Source organism: Nycticebus coucang, chromosome 11, assembly GCF_027406575.1.
Source record: "Nycticebus coucang isolate mNycCou1 chromosome 11, mNycCou1.pri, whole genome shotgun sequence".
Lineage (NCBI taxonomy): Eukaryota > Metazoa > Chordata > Mammalia > Primates > Lorisidae > Nycticebus > Nycticebus coucang.
This window is the reverse complement of record NC_069790.1, coordinates 45,136,296-45,157,843: the sequence shown is the minus strand read 5'-3', so window position 1 is coordinate 45,157,843 and position 21,548 is coordinate 45,136,296. Positions and strand designations below refer to the sequence as shown.

The 21,548-nt window shown below is 34.4% G+C and overlaps 1 protein-coding gene across 5 annotated transcripts in view; it reads right to left on the bottom strand.

Moving 5' to 3' along the window:
- The window catches only part of DGKB (diacylglycerol kinase beta), a 727,110-nt gene that overhangs the window by 497,157 nt on the left and 208,405 nt on the right, over positions 1-21,548 (bottom strand). For all 5 annotated transcript variants that reach the window (XR_008372899.1, XM_053553744.1, XM_053553743.1 and 2 more), the window contains 3 exons: positions 16,695-16,835; positions 6,963-7,012; positions 3,714-3,788 (listed from right to left, as the gene is read on the bottom strand). Coding sequence is in view for 4 of the 5 variants with exons in the window: in XM_053553744.1 (XP_053409719.1) it covers positions 3,714-3,788; positions 6,963-7,012; positions 16,695-16,835 (266 nt within the window). In the remaining variant the exon portion in view is untranslated. The remainder of the gene's footprint in view (positions 1-3,713; positions 3,789-6,962; positions 7,013-16,694; positions 16,836-21,548) is intronic.

Sequence of the window (21,548 nt, the reverse complement as noted above, 5' to 3'; positions counted from 1 at the left end):
CAAACCTAGTAAGTGTGCCTGCTGAAAAGACAAACTACTTCCCATCTAATGGCACCAAGATGGCCAACATGGTAAGAATTCCAGAGAAGGAAGGAACTCATTGTGTTTATGTAATGTAGAAATTTTATTCAGTTTTGGAAAAAGGAAAGATATACAGAGAACATTAGGACAAAGATGGGAAATGATATAGTAAAGGAACTATTTAATTTGTTAAAAGCAGTATTATTTGCCTAAACATTCCTGGGCTTCATTACTCGATGTCTTTCTTCAGAAAATACCGTATTTAAAAATCAGATTATTTTCTGTCATAGCAATAACCTGAACTTGGAAAGAAGAAACCTTTTAGAAAAAAAAAAAAATGTTGCTGGAATAATAATTTCATTATTCTCAAAATAAAAGAAAGTTAAGAGAAGTTATTTAGAATGTGGCAACATGGCATAAGATCTGCATGATTAAAATGCTCTGCCTCTTGAAATCGTGCAGTTGACCCTGTAGTAAGGCATACATAAGAAGTTAAACACAGGGCATCTGTTTTGGATGGCTGATGCTCTCATTTTTGTCCCTAATAAATCTAACGTTAGAGCCTATGTTAGTTTGATTAAAAACTCCTTCCAATCTCAGTCTTCCCAAGTAACTAGGATCAACCTCATATGTTCACTTTTCTTTTTTTTCTTTTTTTAGCCGGGGCTGGGTTTGAACCCATCACCTCCAACATATGGGGTCGGCACCCTACTCCTCTGAGCCACAGGTGCTGCCTGTTCACTTTTTTTTTTTTTTTTTTGGTTGTTGTCGTTGTTTAGCAGCCCCGGGCCAAGTTCAAACCCTCTGGCCCAGATGTATGTGGCCGGTGGCACCCTAACCACTGACTGAAGGGCCCTGAGCCAACGGTAAATTTCGTTGGTCAAATCATCCACATACATATTATATTTTGTCTATCACGGGAGAAAGATGAGTAAATATTTTCTGCCATCATATGGACTATTCATTTTCTTTTCAATTATGTAAAATTTGACTTTACGTATTGGAAGAATGTTGTTAGGTGCATGAATGAGTAGAATTGTTATTTCTTCCTGATATATTTTTTCATTTCTTTATATGTATTTTCATTATGTGTGAAATCATGTTACACACATAATGTTATATGTACACCTAAATACACAGCATGTCATACACATTATTATAAGATATAATTTAACATAAAACACATTTTCTGCAATATATACATTTGTATATGATATATAAAGAAGAGATATCAACACTCCCATGTTCACTGTAGCACTATTCATAATAAGTAAGATAATCGTTTAATCTAAGTGTCCAGTTACAAATGAATGGATGGAGAAAATGTATATGTGTGTATATGTTTGTGTGTGTGTAGTTGTCCCTTCATACCTGCATAAAGACACTCAGCACTTTTAATCCACCTCTTCAGAGTTCCTGTTTTTTATTTTTATTTTTTGGAGACAGTCTCACTTTGTTGCACTCGGTAGGGTGCGGTGGCATCATAGCTCACAGCAACCTCCAACTCTTGGGCTTAAGCAATTCTCTTGCCTCACCTCCCAAGTAGCTGGGACTACAGGCACCTGGCACAGCACCGGGCTATTTTTTGGTTGCAGTTGTTTAGCTGGCCCAGGCTGGGTTCCAACCCTCCATGGGCGCTGAACTCATAGTTCATGTTTTTGACAGACCTATTACATCCTTTTATATTGTATGTCCTTTAACAAATTATTATACCTATTATTTTTTATTTTTTTATAATTTTATTTTTTATTAATTCTTTTGTACATAGATCATAAATACATTTATGCCCATTTCAGTGTGTTGATTGTTTGTACAAATTGGAGTGCTTACATCATACTAATCAGCATAGCTTTCATCTCATTTACCCAATTATAGCATTAGGACATTTGTGTTCTACACATGATAGAACCACCTTGTACTTGCAATGTGCTCCATACTTGTGGTCCCCCTACTATCCCTCCCACCCCCTCCCCATGTTCACTTTTCTTCATGCGTGTATGCAAACCAATGAGGAATCTGCATTGTGTACATTTGTTTGCAGGGAGGAGAGCTGTTGAAACATTGGGCAAGAGAAGGCATTTCCCTTGACAGCAGACACAATGCACAAGGCCAGAATTTTATCTTTTCTATTATTTCAAATAGAATAGTGACAGGTTTGTTAGTAACACACATGCCAAATAATGCTGTAGTTTATTATGTATATTCTCCAGGAGAGAATTTCACAGATGCATTAACACAGGCTGCTCTCAGCCACCAACTGTCCCCTTCCTGGAGGTTCCTGATCTTCTTCTTGTCAAATCTACATCCAAGAGCTAGGACTCACTTCTGTTTCGAAGTCTGATAGGAAAAAAATCACTCCCTACTTCCTTCACTGAGAACAAGCAGGCTTGACTGTTAGAGGAATGACTTCCCCAGGTAGACAGATACATAGGATAAGAGAAACCTGTTTTAGATTAACATAACCAAAATGAATAATAAAACTATTCACTACAAGAAATCTTTGGATTTCAGTGAAAATAGTGTGAAGGTGAATCAAGCAGTAAGTGAAATACATGTTACCATCTACTTTCTCATTCTGTATACAATTGCAATCTTGCTAATGAGTCTACCACTCACTAGCAGCAGAGCATGTGCATTGCCACAGTAAGAAAAATCAGTTGAGTTAAAACTGAAAAAACTCCAATTCCACTAAGAATGTTGCTCTCCTTCGTACATAACTGTGCTTTGCTGGCTTTAGATTATAAAGAAAGGGAGAAGCTACTGCATGGCGTAACCGTGCCATCATCATGCTGTTGACTGTATGTATGTGAGTAACGATCTGACAAATAGGCTTCTACAGTTCTTGCAGAGTGCCAAACCACTCACATAAAATGTATTTGTATTTGCTTTGTTCATGTACACATTATTAAACAGTTGATTTCACAATAAACTAATATCAATAGTTCTGATCGACTCTCCTCAAAATATTACTTGTGGCCAAAGTCAAAGTTGCTGATCAAGTATGTTTTAATATACATATGAATAATGTTGAAATGTTGATATTAATCTTTCAAAACTGTAAATATTTATGGTCTTATAACTTTAGTTAGATACTGTTTCTTTAAATAATTTGGTTAAAAATCTGTGGCTTTATCTTTAACTTGCTGAAGAGCTTTGGGCAAGTAATTTTAATATATTTGGATCTCAGTTTATTTATCCTCAAAAGAAAAATAATAGTGTATCTACATCAGAGGGTTCCCGGCATTAAATAGCACATAGACACAAGATAACACCATGTATGTGCATAGAAAACTATCATCTTCTGTTATGGGATCACATGACCTTGGCTTCTGCTTATCCACATGTATATTACACCAGCTTCTAAAATAATTTCCAAAAAGAAAAATGCAAAAGTTACTTCTAAGAGCTTCAGAATACCACATATATCTTATTATCTTATTGAGAGTCCAATTTGGCTTTTGATTGGAAACAGTAACTTAGAGTTACTTAAAGCCAAAATCAAGCGACAGTAATAAACAAGGGTTCCAGAAAAAACAAAAAGAAAGAAAGAAAGAAAGAAAGAAGGAAGGAAGGAAGGAAAGAAGGAAGGAAGGAAGGGAGGAAGGAAGGAAGGAAGGAAAGAAAGAAGGAAGGAAAGAAAGAAAATAGGTTTTCCAAAATTTAATCAATAGTTAAATCGTTCATATACCTACTGGATTAAGTTCTGTGACATCCCATTCAAGGTACTCGGCAACATGCATCATCTGACCGATGATATTTTCTAGCTCCTGGAGGAGAGAGAGAGAAAGAGAGGGAATTTATGAGCACGAGATCTTAGTAAATTCTTAATCTTTCAGAGGAATTGTTTTAGTCAACACATGGCTCAAAAAATTAAATAAATTATATGATCGACTTTATATAATCCTGTACATATATAAGAACACACACACACACACACACAGAGGTCTGACCGACTCTACAGAAAAGAGCAGCCTGTGTACAAATTCAACTTTGTCTAGAAATGTTCACCAGGAGAGGGCACAACTATACGAAGAAAAATTTTCTTCTACCGTGAAAAATTATTTGAAAAATGCGGGAGCACATAATTTTTTGTACATGATGTGACTTATGTGACTTTTAAATCACTGAATATCCTGACCCTTTGCTTGTAAGCAGAAGTGGAACTGTGGAAGGAAGTCTCTGAGGACAGCTGAGAGGTTTATTTTTATTTTGATAAACTGAAAACATAAATTGACTGTTCAAGTCATTTATTGTTTAATTTGCTCTGCTAAAGGAATACTCAGAATCAAGGTTTGGAGGCTAAATAGATGTAGAGTTTATTTTGAGAGAGGCTAGAATTTTAGTTTGAATTTTCATATTGTCATGCTCAAATGTCAACTCTTTGAAGAACTGGTAGTTAATACATATGGCTTGGCTAAGCAAATTGGAACATTTCTCCTATCTATTTATTTAATGTTTCAATTTTCCCTATCTTAATATTTCAATTTGCCCTGTCTCCAGAAAAGATTAAATAGAGCTTTGTAAAGTGCCCGTATTTTATACATAGCCTGGACATAATTTAAAAAATGGTATTTCATAGTATGACTTAAAATATAAGAACATGAAAGAATAACGCTTCAAAGACACATTGTACTAACATTTCTAGTATATAGTCAATGGTCATGAAATGGAGAAGAAAATATGATAAAATGGTTGACTTTGGGGCACTATGAGTCCCTCTGAGAAACTAATGAAAGTTATAGTCTCTCTCCTTGGAAAATATACTTACAAATATGTTCTTTATGTAAGACAAACTTCTGCAGAAATGATACAAATATAAATGTATTTATTACAGCTTAGCAAATTTTAAAATACAAATCCCTTGGAACTAGAGGCTACAATTAAGTGTGTGTGTGTGTTACTAATCTCACATCTCACTTTGATATGCTGTGATGATTTACAAGGGTTAAAGTCTGCGTCTAAGTTGTAAGAATAGAAACTATTTCGCGTGGACTAGTATGTAGGCACGTGACATAGGACAGATCATTTCACCTCTCGGATACTCAGTTTCCTCATCAGTAAAATGGATATTCTAACTTACTTAGTTCGTAGAATTGCTGCAAAGATTAAACCTAATATTAGGTAAAATACATTTATCTTGTCTGGCATATTACAAATGATCAATATACCCAAACTATTATTCTTAAACAGAGTGATCATTTCTTAAATTATCAAATTTCTTTCTATTTTTCACCTAAATGAGCAAACTGCTACACCTTTAGGGCACCATACAAAAGACTTCAGAAGGTACAATTTGAAATCTGACATTGAAGGAAAACTATAAGGAGGAGAAAACTCTAGAAATTAAATGCAGACCTTTAATTAAAAAATAAAAAACTATCTGTTTAGCCATAAACAAATTTATTTCAACTCATTTTTAATATTGTGAATATAGTTACAAACATTGCTAGTAATCTATCATATATGTTAATCAAAAATGGCCAGAAACCAAAAAAAAAAAAAAAAAAAGAGAGAAACTTTGACTGAATTTTCAAATTAGCTACCAACTCAGGGCTAAGTCTAATAAAGAAACATTCTTTTAACTTAATGTAACAAAAACACTAAATAAAACAAATCTGCATTAAATATAATTTGCATTCGTGTTGTCGTGAATGCTACAATAAGCATATTGAAAAATCCAGAAAAAAATCTAGATTCCTAAGCTGTGAAATGGCCCCAGAAAATGAGCAAACTTATTATGTAGCTTGATACCTCTAAATGGAAACTGAAGACTACAAGACACTTAAAAATAATGGCATTTGAAAAATTACTGAGACTTAAACATAAGAAATCCCACCATCACAGCATCAGTTCAGAGTGGTGGTCATTTCCTAGAGTAGGAATTGTATATTTTATCTCTCTCTGGAGAAGCTAATACGCCATTTTTGTACTCAATGTTACATAAATATGTCTCTAAACTTATTGCATAGCTTGTAAAAGTCGATTTGAGCTCTGCCATAGGAAGGTCCATCGGGTGAGGAGAGACTCTCTCTCATTGACAGACACAATGTGTACTCATTATTTAATAGGTCAAAACATGTATTTTTCAACGTACCTGTACACGTCAAAATTTCCAGAATATAACACATTTTATTACTACTCTTATCTTTCTTGATAGAACAGAAAATAATATAACATGTAAACTATGTTACTTACAAACATAAAAAACTATTGGATGGAACCTGAGATGGACTTCCATACGATACACTGATTTAAACACTAGAACTAAGAATTTACGTTTTACAACTCTGAGAGCTAACAAAGATATCAATATATTACACATAAAATAAACATGCAATTACTGCTTTCAGTTAATCATACGGAGATATTTTTCGTTTTTTACAACTAAAACTGTGGAATATAAGCTGCATAAAATTTGATGAGATATTTGACAAAGGGCAGTCTTTGAAAGCAATATATAAATATATTTTGACCTCATGCATGTCTAAGAATACTTTTTAAAGGTTGGAAAATAATGACATGATTATATTGACTTTATAATTCCTTTCAATTATACTTGCATTCTCAATATTTTCTTTAGTGTCAAATCTCACTGATAGTTTTTCCTTCATTCTAGGTCAATGGTCACAACCTTATCTGATGTTTTATTCAGAAAATGTTAGAGTCTTTCTTTTTTAATCTAAGTTCAGTTTGGGGAGAAAAATTCATGATTTTGTAGCAAAACTATTCAATAAAACAATCACAATCTTAGCAGTTTCCTCAGATCAATCTCTTACAAAAAAGTCCAAAGATAAAAATGCTGTGTGAGTGCATGTAAATTATATTATGTGTGCCTTTTGTGGTAATAGCTATAAATTTATTCATTGCACTTTTCAGGAAAAAAAAAAACAAAACAAAAACTTCTTAGAAATTTTCACAGAAAATTTGAAGAAAAAAATTACCGAGCTGTCCAGGAAGCCATTCCCATCCGTGTCATAAAGGCGAAACATAACTAGAATAAAAGAGGTGTTAAAAAAAAAAAGATTATATGCAAGTAAGATCAATGTTAGTTTAAAGCATATTCTTTAAAATTTAGTTTCTGCTGAAAACAAATACTAAATTCCTCCCCTGCTCAAAGCAAATTATTTAGCTTGAGTGCTAAATAAAAGTGAATTATTAAGTACATGGGATATCAGATATAAAGTCTATCAAATTTTGTTTGTACCTGGGAGACACTAAAAGCACTGCTTTTTGTTCAAACTCATTAAATATAAACTCAAAAATAAAAGATGAGGAGTTGAAATATTCATGGTCTGCATATTAAAGGGCAGATAGGAAAAGAATGAACAACTGATACGGAATTTTCTAAATCAATTACAATTTGGAATCCATTATTAAGTGAGCTTAGTCAATCACGGCTTTCTTATCTGTGAGATGAGAACAGTCAGCCTGCGGTAAGACACACATTTGTTGCGAAAGCTAAGTAAGGTGATGCGCACAACTGGGTATCCAAAGCCATAGGTCACGACACAAATAGAACCCACTGTAAGATCTCTACTCAAGCAGTACAGAGGAGGAGAGGAGAGCAAAATCGGGGATTCCTGCTGATGGAGGATGCTGACGCTAAGTCATTCTAATCATGGCTAGAATGGTTTGTTTAAATCTGAGATGGACTTTCATAGGATAAACTGATCTTTGAACTGATCAAATAAGGTAGAGAGGAGAATGTTAATAGGATCAGGAAAGCAAAGGTCCCTGACGGGCCTGAGGATGCCCTTGTATAATTCACACACCCCTCGGAGGTTGTGGAAGAGGCGCAGGTGCAGGTTTGAGGTAAACAAAAGAATGACACAGCTGTAAAAACAGAAGAGTGGAAAAGAGAGTTCATGCAGGGTTTGTATAATTTCCTGGAGGATCTTGATGTCTGAGGTTTATAATATTAATAAAAACATTGATAACTAGGAGGCATAACCTTGAATGTGTATCTGTAATTATTATTTTTGTATTTAATAGCTATTGCATTTCACTAAGCTATCATCAGAAGATGAAAAAGGTGTCTGTATATCAGTAAAAAGGAAAAATTTGCCAGTTTAACATGATGTTTTATTTACTGCAAGATGCAAAAAGAAAATGTTAAAGATGTGAAAACGTAAGAAAAAAATGCATATCTATTGAATTCAAGGACATAATATTAGGTCAGTCAAAAGACTTAACTACTGTGTATTTATTTGCAAACCATAGTAATTGTTCCCTCCCATATACCCAATGCATGAGAAGAAAATAAAATCTAAAAATAAAATGAAGGTACTAAGCATTTCAAGAATTTCTAGCACAGCAGCAAATGTCAAAAAATACCTTTGTAAGTGGCAAGAGTTAACTGGCCATTTAGAGAAAGGATTAACTACCAGGAACAAGGAAAGGAATTGTAAAAACCTATCCCCAGCCTAATCCAGTACTTAATTTGGACATGGTTTCTGGAGAGGTAGCCTCTAATACATGTTTTCTGCCTCTCCCAGAGATTCTGTAGGCTCCTTATTAACACTTAAAAATAATACCTGGTTTATTAAAAGCAAAGGGTTAACAGGAAACTTATTTCTCTGTCTCTCTCAATGATATTGTGCACTTAACATTGGCTAGAAAATTGAATTTATTATTGAACTATTACACTTACAGAGAAATGTATTATTCAATAAATTATCTTAGTGAACACAACAATGTAAATTATCTCTATGTCAAGAAATAGAATATTACTAATGAAACAGAATCCCTTTCACTCTCTGACATCTTGATATCCTCTCCCCTCCCCAAAGATACCCACTATCTTGACTTCTATGCCTTCATTGAATTTAGCATCATTTACAAAACATCATTTGTGATCTTCATCTGTATTTTCATGGAGAGTATTAGCACACACATTGTCTTTTCTCCTCAGTATTTCAATATATAAAAAATCACAATTTATTCTAAACTGAAGGGATATTTTGGTGTCTCCAGTTTGTGATTTCTAGTAATACTTAGGCTGTCTGTTTGTCCACTTTTTATCAATTCTTAGAAGTTCTTCACGCAGCTTGTATTTAAGTACTTTTGGGGATTTGTGTTACAAATATATTCCCCTACTCTGTTTTGACTCTTCCTTCTGTTAGTAAAATTTTTGGTGAACCAAAGAACCATAATTTTAATAAAAGACTAATTCATCAAACATTTACTTTATGGGATTCCTTTATGGGTGATTTTATGTTCTAGATAAAAATCACATCTTGTAGACGGTATCCTTTTGTGTCTCCAAAGCAGTAATTCTGGAGTGAATTTTGGGTATGGTTTGAGACGGGGAACATTTTAATTTTTTCTATATATTTTACAGACTCTATTTTTATAATTATAACTAAAATTTGCCCCCATAAATTCCTGCTTTCTTTTTAGTTAACATGCTTTCTAAGTGTAAAAAATAAATGTCAGTTAAAAAAAATTCTTGGCCCTTGGTCACTTCACCTACTCTTGGAATTGCCTATTGACTTTTAGCCATTGCCACAATCAGTAAGTCCTCTTACAAAAAGTAACTTGAAGAAATTAACAAAGCAGAGAAAAGGAAGAACCTTATAAGTAAAAGAAAAGTTTCAGTTCATCAGTAAGATTGAGAACATATAAAGGATCAATCCGAGAACAAAATGGATTCTCTACGCAGTTAAAAGTAAGGCAGAAAACATGGGAAAAATTTTATTCACAAGGTGTAAAACATATCCCAGATGTGGAATAAAAGACAAAAGAAAAATAGAAAGAAGGTAGGAAATAGATAAAGAATGAAAAAAATAACAATCAAAGTTCTGTCTTAGAGAATTAATATCCAAGTAATTTTATTCCCAGAGAGATAGAGGAAGCAAATTAAAGGGGTAAGGTAATTATCTATGTAAAGATTCAAGAACAAATGAAGAACACAAATTTCTGAACAAGAATTTATGGTGGAAATTTTGAGAATTCATTGGTTATAGAACTGGAGGAAACTAATCAAGTAAGGCATTTTTTTTTCCAAGGAAAATAAAATTCTTTGGCCTGGTAATACAATAAAACCTTCCCCTTTACAACAATTTATGAATAATAATAAAGTTAATATTTAATACTAAAATTTTATAAGAACATTTTTATTCTTAATATTTACTTAATACTTAAAAGTCAAGTTCCAGGGTCAGGTGAATTATTGAACAAATAGATCTTATCATTATTATTAGTAGTAGTAGTACCTTATCATTATTATTATTATTATCATCAGTAGAGTGCTGTAGCATCACAGCTCACAGCAACCTCCAACTCCTGGGGTTAGGTGATTTTCTTGCCTCAGCCTTCCGAGTAGCTGGGAGTACAGGTGCCTGCCACAATGCCTGGCTATTTTTTTTTTTTTTATGGTTAAATCATAGCTGAGTACATTAGTGCAATCAAGGGGTACAATGTGCTGGTTTCATATACAATCCGAAATATTCTCATCAAACTGTTCAACATAGCCTTCATGGCATTTTCTTAGTTATTGTATGTAGACCTTTGAATGCTCAGCTATTTTTGTTGCAGTTTGGCTGGAGCTGGGTTCGAACCCGCCAACCTTGGTATACAGAGCCGGCGTCCTACTCACCGAGCCACAGGTGACACCTAATAGATCTTATTTTTAAATCCAACATAGGCATCTGACTGTTTAGGTTCGAAAGTAAAATAAGCAGTGTTAAAATCAGTCTGTCAACATGGTAATTTCCAAACACGGGAACCTGTTACAAAGCTCCAAGCTAGTTTAACCCACTTTTTTTCTATTTTTATGCTCATGTAATTTCACTTTATAAAGAAACAATTATGTACCCACACATGTATTTAGTTAAAAGATCAGAGCAAAGGTATATTATGCAAGGTAAGGGTAATTTTTGTATCTATTTTTTTCTATTCCAAAGAATTTCAAGTTTCTGTCTATTTTCTCATTGAATATCCTCTCTATCCACCATGGTGTTTTTGTACTTGCCATAACACGTCATTAAGATGAACATGTTAATATAGAATTTGTTACTGTACATTAGAATTTATACATCTTAAAAGACATTTAAGCTAGAATTTCTTTAATTCACCTTTTTACTGTTTTATGCATTTTAATGCCTACTTAATAAACTAACAGAGGAGAAAAAACTAGTTGCTTTGAGTGTCTGACATCTACCATCATGAAGTAATACTTTTTCCTTTTTCTTCACAACAGAAACAATAAATAAAAGACATCAAAAGGCACCCTTAGAAAATAAAAAGAGTGCTACACAGGTCAGAACTCATAGGTTTTAGTTACAGCTAGATAAACTAATAGAATAATAAATAACCACCCTCTCTGGCCTTTCAATCCTTCACCATTAAATATAGGAACGTTAACTAGATGAACGTGAGGGTCTCTTCAACGTTTCAGTGGTTCTAAGGTCAATACCATACATAGCAGTTACTTTAGTATTCAAATTGCTCTTCATTATCTGCATGTCAATTATCCATTTATCCTGAATATTTTCCTACTGGTTTCTCTTTAGTGACCCATTTTCAAAAATGTAAGAAAATGTGAAACTTATTAAGTCATTAGTATCTTGATAAACACTAATCTAAATAACAGGTATTTTAACATTCAAGTATAAATAAATTTAATATTATTTGATGTCTTAAGTAATTCATATTACTTGTTACCTTCTCAAGCTCTGAGCTCCGATTCACCTTAATACAGTCCCACTTAACTATCATTTATTGAGCATCTATCTGGTAAACACACACACACGCGCGCGCGCGCGCACACACTCATACACACAGGTATTAGGTTGTAGGACAGGTTACACAGAGTTCAAAGGTATGTGAAAGAAAGTAAAATAAATCTAATTAGGAGATGGCAAGAGGATTCCTGATATAAGAAAAATAAATGATGAAGGACTGACCCAAAACACACTGGGCAAAAAAGCCCCCAGCAAATGCATATTATAAGCAAGGGCACAAGGATAGATTGGTCTGATGATTGGAAAGCTGGACCACGTGACTGGCACACCATTTGCGCACACGTGCCAGATGCAAAACTGCCAAAGCAGGCAAGGATCTAATCGTGGAGCCAGATCAGTTTATCAGTGCTAAATTAAGAATTTAAATTGTATGTATTTTGATATGAGGAATCATCAAAGGGACACTCTTTCACTAAGAATCAGAAGAGAAACGGAAAAAATGAGTTCAGTAGTTGACAAAGTTTTAGGCAAGATGGGTAGAAGTTACAAAAACACTATATGAGACAGATGAAAATTAAACAGGTGAGTGTTTGAAAAAAATAAAGTTTCTGGAATAACTCTTATCTAGACAACAGAAGTGAAGAGAAACACTGGCCACACGTTTTGAGTAGATCTATAATCCATAGAAGTATATTTTTATTTCATTTACTGCCTGCAACTAAGTATATGAGAAAATAAACTAGATGCCTGAAACTAAGTGTAGAAAAACAAATTGACATCATACACCAAGGATTATAGGATCAGTTTAAATGTGAAGGTATGGGTGGCCAAAAGTTAGCAAGCAAATTCAAGAGGCAGTGAAGTGAGCAAGGATCAAGAATTTTTGAGTTATCTTTATTTTTGCACTTAAAAAAATTACACAAGGCCAGATGTGGTAGCTCATAACCTGAAAGGGAGGCCAAAGTGGGTGAATTACTTGAAATCCGGAGTTCAAGATCAGCCTGAGCAAACACAAGACATGCCTGTAGTCCCAGCTGCTTGTGAAGTTGAGGTAAGAGGATTGCTCAAGCTCAAGAGTTTGAGGTTGCTGTGACCTATGATGCCATGGTACACTACCCTGAGTGACAGAGTGAGTGAGGCTGTCTCAAAAAAAAAAAAAAAAAAATTTACATGAACTAATAAATGTCAAGGAATTTATGTGAGCAGATATTAGTTTATCTAATCCTCATAGCTACCCGATGAGATAGACACTATTTTATAACCCCAATTTTACAGTTAAGGAAACTGAGTCCTGAAGTGGCTTTTTTTTTTTAATGTACCCAGATCACTCAGACAGTTAGGTGTCAACCTGCATTCAGTCAGTATAAATCAGGAGTTAATATTCTTAAGTACTATGTGTGGTATATTTAAATTAACAGTAAGAGAGTAATAAGTTAAGTGAATAAAGGATGTGGTCAACGTGGAATTCTAGAGTTTAAAGTTATAGAATCAAAGCAATTCCTGAAAGGTAAAATGCTTGGAGTTTTACAACAAGAAGAGCTGAAATAAAATGGAGGAGAAGTCACAGAATTTGAGGAATGAAGGAGATTAAAAGAGAGAATGAATGTCCGTGGAGTATTGTGGTAGGCTTAAGCCTCAGAGGGCAATTCAGCTGTGATACCACATTCTCATTCATTGGCTTGGATAGTTGGGGATTAACGACAAGGAGGAAAAAAACATAAAATCCCCCCCAAATCCTAAAATGTGTGTGCACACAAATGCAAAAGCACACTTCCCAGGGCATATGCCAGCAGGGGAAGGAAACTTCTCCTTGATATACAGCCTCAAGGCAATTTAAGTCCTCAGAGAGGAACTGGAATTGAGTTAAGGAAATCAAGTTTGAAGAAATGGTTTCTAGAGTAAGTCCTCACTCAGCATTGGCGAGAGGTTTCTGGAAATGGCGACTTTAAGTAAAACAATAGATAGCAGATCCTCACATAATGTCCTTTTCCCTCAAGTGTTATTTTGTTGTAACACTGAGGAGAAAAGAAGAAAAAAAAAAAAAAACGTGTTTTACACCGTTTCACTTCACATGGCAGTTTCCAAGAACCTATTGACAACATTAAATGAGGACTTACTGTAATCGGTGGAAAGTTGGGGAACTTCTGTTTGTTATTGTCTTTTTGGTAGGGTCAGCTCTACAGTGAACACTGTGTAAATGCCTCACAGTAAAGACGGCTGAGGAGATAGAAAGTTCTGGGTAGTGGGAAATAGATTTATAAAATATTATTTGGGAGGAAACTGTTACTTTTATAACTAGTGATGATGATGTAATTATTTTATCTAATTAGTAAAAAAATCAAACACATATTGACAGTGTCAATGTATTTTTGACTGGCCAGAAGGAATCGCGTAAGCCAGCACTCCTCAAAATGTGGTCTCTGGACCAACAGAATTAGCATCACCTGGAGAGGCACATGTTAAGTCCTTCCTCAGACCTGCTGAACTAGATATTCTGGATATGGGACCCCACAAGGTATGTGTTCATTAATGATCCCTGTTGGCAATTCTGATGTGTGATGAAGCTTGAAAATCTCTGACCTAGACCAATATGTCTGCATCCCCATCTGCTTAGCTACCTGGATTCAGTAATCCAAATTCAATATTCACCTTCAAAAATTAATTTTAGGCATTTGATCACATCTATTTCTGTGTTGTCACTGTTTTTTTTCTTCTTTTCTTTCTCTACTGTGTTTAATAAGTTACAACACTTTTGGAAGTAAGCATATAGTCAACTAACCACTACTAAATGTTTTTTAAAAATATTACTGAAAGTTCTAAAAAAAAAACTACTGTAACTGTGAAAGAATGAATAAATGTTAGACATTTTTTTTTTTGTTTTTTTTTTTTGTAGAGACAGGGTCTCACTTTATGGCCCTCGGTAGAGTGTCGTGGCCTCACACAGCTCACAGCAACCTCCAACTCCTGGGCTTAAGCGATTCTCTTGCCTCAGCCTCCTGAGTAGCTGGGACTACAGGCGCCCACCACAACGCCCGGCTATTTTTTGGTTGCAGTTTGGCCGGGGCCGGGTTTGAACCCGTCACCCTCGGTATATGGGGCCGGCGCCCTACCGACTAAGCCACAGGCACCGCCCAAATGTTAGACATTTTTAAGTGTGCAATTGTGGAAGGGTAAAAATACATGGTAAATTGCTAAGGAAGGGGGTGAGGTGAATTTTGATTTAATTGATGTGGGAAAGGGCCAGGCTTTGGCTTTCAAAAAGAAAACAGAAAGAAACTTCTGATTGATATATAGCCAGGGTGAGGATCACTGAATTAGAAGGTAGTAGAGAGAGACACAGAGTATCATTTATTTTGAAGAATCTGATAAAAATAATAGTGGAACATCAGTTCATAATAAGTCTGCATAGAAGTGTCTGAGAAAATGGTTAAGCAAAAAGGAAAATGCACCTGAATCTTGTGTGAGCAATAGCTTTCCCGTGAAAAAGAGCAGGGACACTCACAAAACAACAGGAAGGGCCTGATAGCACTGAAGAAAAGTAAACAGCAAGTCAGTTTGACTTGACTCATCCAGTGGCTTGGAATTGTATTTGATTTAAGACTGCCTGCAATTGTGGACAAAAGCTACGTGGGTTCAAGAACTCACCCTGAAAACTGAAAAGCATACTTCTTTGGAATTCCACCTTAAAATAATTCCACCAAATAATTAAACTGCAACACCAAAGATCATTTTGAGAGGATTGATGGTACCTTTTTTCATTCTCACCCTGTAAAAAAATGACTCTTTGGTTTTATACTTTTATAATCATCCCAATCATGGTCTGGTAACACCTGACCAAACTTTCTCTCTGGCTGTCACTTCAATAGAGATTCACTGAACATTAATATTTACTTTAGAATGAGAGAGATTTCTGTAGATCCATAGGAATACAAAATAAATCTTGAATGCAAATATTCAATATTTATGAATAATAAATATTTGAAGAATGATGTTCATAAGATTTATTTATAACCTAAGCAGATGTGATTCTTTAATAATGACATTAATGTAAATCCTTACTGACAAAAGAAATTTTATTAATAAGTTATTATTGCATTTAACTAAAAGTGCTTCCTAATAATAATTCTGAGCCACTATGACATTTTACATTTGCTTTAGAAATATTTAAGCTGGGACATTATCCCATTATCATTCTAATAGTAAGATATTTTAATGCATTTTACTAATATTTAGTATAGTCAAGTTCATCATATTATTGAATAAGCTGTCAACACTAAATGTAGAAATGGCTTTGCAGATAGATTATCCAATGTTTAGCTTTAGAATAAATGCTTAAAATAATATTTTCTTGCATTGCAATGAGTATGGTTTGCCACCAGAGAGAGCTCAGTCACTATATTTTACCAAATAGTTATTTACTTTGAACTAGATAAAAATTCTCTCTATCAGCCACAGCCTAGAAGAAACAAACTTATTATTTAATGGTTTATAATATCCCAATTCAAATGTGGTTTGGCGTTTAAAAAATCATATATCCCTGCCAAAAGGAATGTGAGGCCTGAAGTTTGTGAAGATTTCCAGAGAAAGAGGGTGCAGGTTGCGTTTATGGGGAACCTTCTTGCTCACTTATGAGAAAGCTTCTTCATACACTAGAAATAAATATTTTCTCAAAACAATTCAAAGGATACTTTTCCGTAACTTGTCAATTCAAAAGAATGGAGAAACAATTTTTAAAAGTCACAATGACATATTCAAGAAATATTAATAATGGTTAATGGAAATTGATAAATAAGAATCTGAAATAGGCAAATCTTAATATCTTTTAGCTGTATTGTCCTCAGTAGGAGGAATTTTTTTATTGCTAACTAGAGTCTCTTTGTTTATCCAAAAATTATACAACTGTAGTAGATGCAATTTTAAGTTCATTGATACCCAGTCCCTTCTCCTACCCCAGACTATGATCAAGTAAAATAATTAGGGATCACGTACACTCAAGCTTGTCCTCAGGCCGTCCTCTTTCAAGGAGAGACAGGTAACAGACAATGTCCTTCAGGTGGATCACTTCTGGGGAACGCGTATTTGCGGGAGAGGTACGGGGCGGGGTAACGGCACCTTTATTCATTCTCAGACCTGGAAGAAAAAAATTATAATTTTTAAAATATTCAAAGTGTTCTCAAACAGAAAGCAAATGAAGAAAATAGATCACAAATAGACTACACAGAAAACACAGCAAGGTGTTTTTCGGTTTTCTTAAGCATAGCATAAATAATATTCTCCAAAAACAACTTCAGTACAGCAAAGCTAGACATATTCTACGACAGCTGTAAATGATGGAGAGTTTCTCGTGATGCAGGGCCCTGGGCAGTGCTGTCTGCTGTCAGAGGGTGCTGGGACCAGGAAGAATCCCCCTACCGAGGAGAGATAATCCACTACTCTGAATGCGGGAGGAACCTGCTCTCCTCGTCCACCTTTCCCTGCTGCAGTGGCAGCTGTGAGTCAGTGGGGAAAAATACTAAACACATGACCGTGCAGGAAAAACTGAAGAAGAAATGTGAGTCTAGTCCAGTATGATTTCTATTTTAGTAATAAATAATAATTAATTCATAAAAACATGTTTTCATGTCAAAGATTGGCCAAGGCAATGAATAAGACATCCTTTTAGGCCCTTAAGGAATTTGCCCATGAGTATAAATAAAAAGAATATAAACAAAATTCTGGATAAAGAAGATGGACATTCCTCCTACTGAGGACAATATAGCTAAAAGGTATTAAGACTTGCCTATTTCAGATGGACATTATCTTACCTTAGAGAGGTAAGAAAACATGACTAGTGTGGTTTTAATATAATTCTTTAGCACATGTTTACCTACATCTCTTGCTTTAGTCTATTTCCTTTGATTTATACAATACCTTTGATCAAATAAATACCTGTTCTCTCATACAGATATCTCAAGATTCCTAGGTATAGAACTGAATGTATTGTGAAATGTCACCAGCTTGCTTTTTCTTTGGAAATGTTACCATTTTTAAAGGGAACTGTATATTGATTGTCTAATATGTGACCAAAACCATGGTAGGGGCTTTAACGCATGTCCTACTTGGTCCCTACATTAACCCCAGGTGATACAGTGTATTATCTCCATTTTGAAGATGATAAAAAGTAGTATAGAGATTAATTCTCCATAATTTCATAACCAGCAAGACCATTTCATATTCTATTTTATACTGATAGTTTACAGATTATTTTTTTCAAGGTCAATAATAAAAAAGGTAGAAAAATAATTTACTTCTTAATCCCACAGACACGTACACACACACACACACACACACAGAGCCCTGATTAATGTATTTCACAACTGTCCACATATCCTCTTTTCTATATGAAACTACTCCCATTCTATTCTATTTGGTGCTTAAAATGTTGTCGAAGCTGTTCAAAATTGAGTTTACGAGTCACCAATAGGTCAAAAGCCACCATTTGAAAAAAACCTTTTCTATCCTTCTTTCATTTTTCTTTTCACTGTTTTACTTCAAATATGTTTTCATGTTTTGCATTAATTCTATTGCTATATATAAAGTTAGCTACAGAGACATACATTAGAAATAGATTTTCTGTTTTAACAGAAGTATCAATATATAATACAAACTAATAGTTATTTTTGTAAACCAAAGTAGGTAGAGCATTGAAGACAATCCTTAGGTTAAAAAAAGTGCCTTGATAATTGCAACTGCCAACTAAAGCTTAGCCAGCTGCACGAATAAGGAATTCCAACTTATGGAAAAAAAAAAAAAATTGGCACTGACCCTTCACATGACCATGGTCGGATAAGCTCTGACCTAACTCATCCTGCCTGATGAGCTAATCCCCTCTTCCCAACCTTCCCTCTGTGGTTCTGAAACAATCTAATCAGCCTAATTGAACATTTTTTTTTTTTTTTTTTATTGTTGGGGATTCATTGAGGGTACAATAAGCCAGTTACACTGATTGCAATTGTTAGGTAAAGTCCCTCTTGCTCAGAACAAACCATAAAAGAAAGAAAAGAACATGCTGCGACATTTATTTGAAAGAAAGGCAAACATATTATACATTTTCATTTATTTAGAACACGGTATGATAATTTGTTTGTACTTATGAAACTAAACCCGTTGTATTTAATTATCAGTTTTCATTATACTGATTACAAACAGCGAGAGGATATGAGGACCACATAATTTTCTGTTTGCCTTTCGGTATACAATGTATAAATTTAGCATGAGCGTGTTTGCGCATACATTTACGGTTTGCCATAGTTGTTCAAGAAGTATATTACTGTACTAAAATTCTTTTTTTTGAAAAAAAAATGAGTTAATATTTTCCATTTTCAGTTTGTGACATTTTGATGACTGACAGATGTATCATGCACTTCGTTGTGTCAGAGTTTTACATTTAAAAGTACTTAAAGCTTTTAAAATAGAAATATGGTATATATCCATTCTGTATATCGAAGGACTAATCAATCAACTCGTTCAACTCCAATTGCAGCAAAATTGGAGAGGTAAAATATATACTTTCTGAAATGCTTTGTAAAGGCATCAAAGAGAAAGATAAAATGTCAAAGTTCTTTTTTACATAATTATTTAATAAAAAATGTAGAACTGAACTTAATTTTTTTAAGATTTTACTTTTTTAAAGAGGTTTAGTCTCACAGAAAATTGAGAAGAAAGTACAAATATTTGAAAAACATCTCTTGATAGCCTTCATTCATTGTATTTACCAAAGTCTTACTTGCTTCAAACACACATATATCTCCATGTTTTACTTTAATTCTACCTCTATGTACAGATATCACTTCCATACACAGTCTTCCCACCAATGTCCCCTCTTGGAGCGCTACATTTGTTACAATTGCTGAACCTACACGGACATGTTTTGGACATTTGATGTCATTATCACCCAAACTCCAGAGCCTACATTAAGGTTTACTCTTGTGTTAAGCAGTCTATATGAGTTTCGACAAGTGGCTAATGACATGTACCCACCATGACCACACTGTACAGAGCAGTATAATGTACTGCTCTAAAAATTCTTTGTTCTGTCTATTCAGTCTCCTCATTCTCTTGCAGTCCCTGGTCTTTTTATTCTCTCTGTAGTTTTGCCTTTTTCAGAAGGTCATACAGCTGTAATCACTCAGTAAGTAACCTTTTCAGACTTTTTTTTCACCCTCTAATATGCATTTAAGGTTCTTCTGTTTTCACACGGCTTGATCACTCACTTCTTTCTAGCACTGAAAAAATTTCTACTGTCTGAATGTACCACAGTTTATTTATCATTCACTAACTTTATTAAGTTTTGAGGTGTTTAATTGAGGAACATGTCCATTGGCTGGTTCCTGCTGACATCCTCTTCCTGAGATTAGTCCACGTTCTCTTATGTAGTGAAATATTTCTTCACATTTTCATTTAGTTTTCTGAAAACAGGCCCTGGACCTCAATCTGTCTTCATGGAGGTTATTTTTATACCATGTTCCATTCCTTAGACTTTTTTCTTCCTAAATCTGGCTGGAGTTCTTTTCCACTATATATTTCTCTCTGCTACAGTTCATTGCCCTGAAGAAAAGTCCTTTTCCTTTTAAATAGTTGCACTAATGATTATTCAGAAGCTCAGGAGGCCACACAGCAAAGAAAAAGTTGCAAATCTTGTTTTGTGACGATAGCTCCTCCAAATGTAAACATTACTGGTTAGCAGCCATAGCCTCTGGTGTAGAGGCCCAAAATTCTATTTTCCTTTACAAAGGCCAATTTTAACCAACCAGTCACCAGAAATTCTCTCTTTAGAAATGAAAATGGAACATGAAACTAGGCAAAACAAAGGGTGTTGCTTTTTCCTCAAGTGGCCAATATTTGGCTCTAAAGACCATGTGGTTCACTGACACCTAATTCGTAGGTTGTCTGATTTGCCCAGGTGTAAGTACTACTTTAAAAATATACTTTACAAAATTATGTATTCATATATGTTTCTACAATGTACACCTAGGTGTTCATTATATATATTTATATGTATATTACAATGTACAAAAATTACAAAATAAACTGAAAAATAAACATTGCAAAGGATGTTAGTTTATTAGTAATAAGACTATTACAATTTTATTCAGAGAGCAGTCAGGGGAACAAAGAGTTGAAAAAGGGTCATCTAATTCCAAACTTTGGGCTCTTTTCAAAAGTAGTCTACACTAGTGCTATCCAATAAAACTTTCTGCAATGATAAAAATATTCTGTATATGGAAGCCAGTAGACAATGGAATCCACACCCACGTAAGAGAAAAGCTCAAATCAATCAATGTCGGGGGTGGGGGTATCTGGGGGTGAGGAAGTAGGAGAAGGGAAGAGGGAGGAGCACAGTGTCACAGTATATGGCACACCTCTTGGAGGGGACACAATTATAAGAGGGACTCTACCTAAAAAAATGCAAACATGGTAACCTAATTCTTTGTACACTCAAATTAACCTGAAACAATACAAAAATGCCATATATACACTATTTAATACAATAGCATTAACCATATATCGCCATTGACCATGAAACATGGCTGGGAATCAAAGAAGTGAAATTAAGTTTTATTTAACTTCTAATGAATTTAGTTTAAATAGCCCTGGATATTTAGTGGCCACTATATTTGGCAATGTGGATCACATACAGTTTGCAGGTAGATAATTGAAAGTTGGTCAAATTACTCTCAGTCACTTGAATATATCTAAGTAAGGGACAAAAAAATGTTAAACCACCACACATTAAAAGAGCCTACCATGTTAAATGGTCCCTATCTGGCACATGAAAGGAAATTGCAATGATATTCTTATATT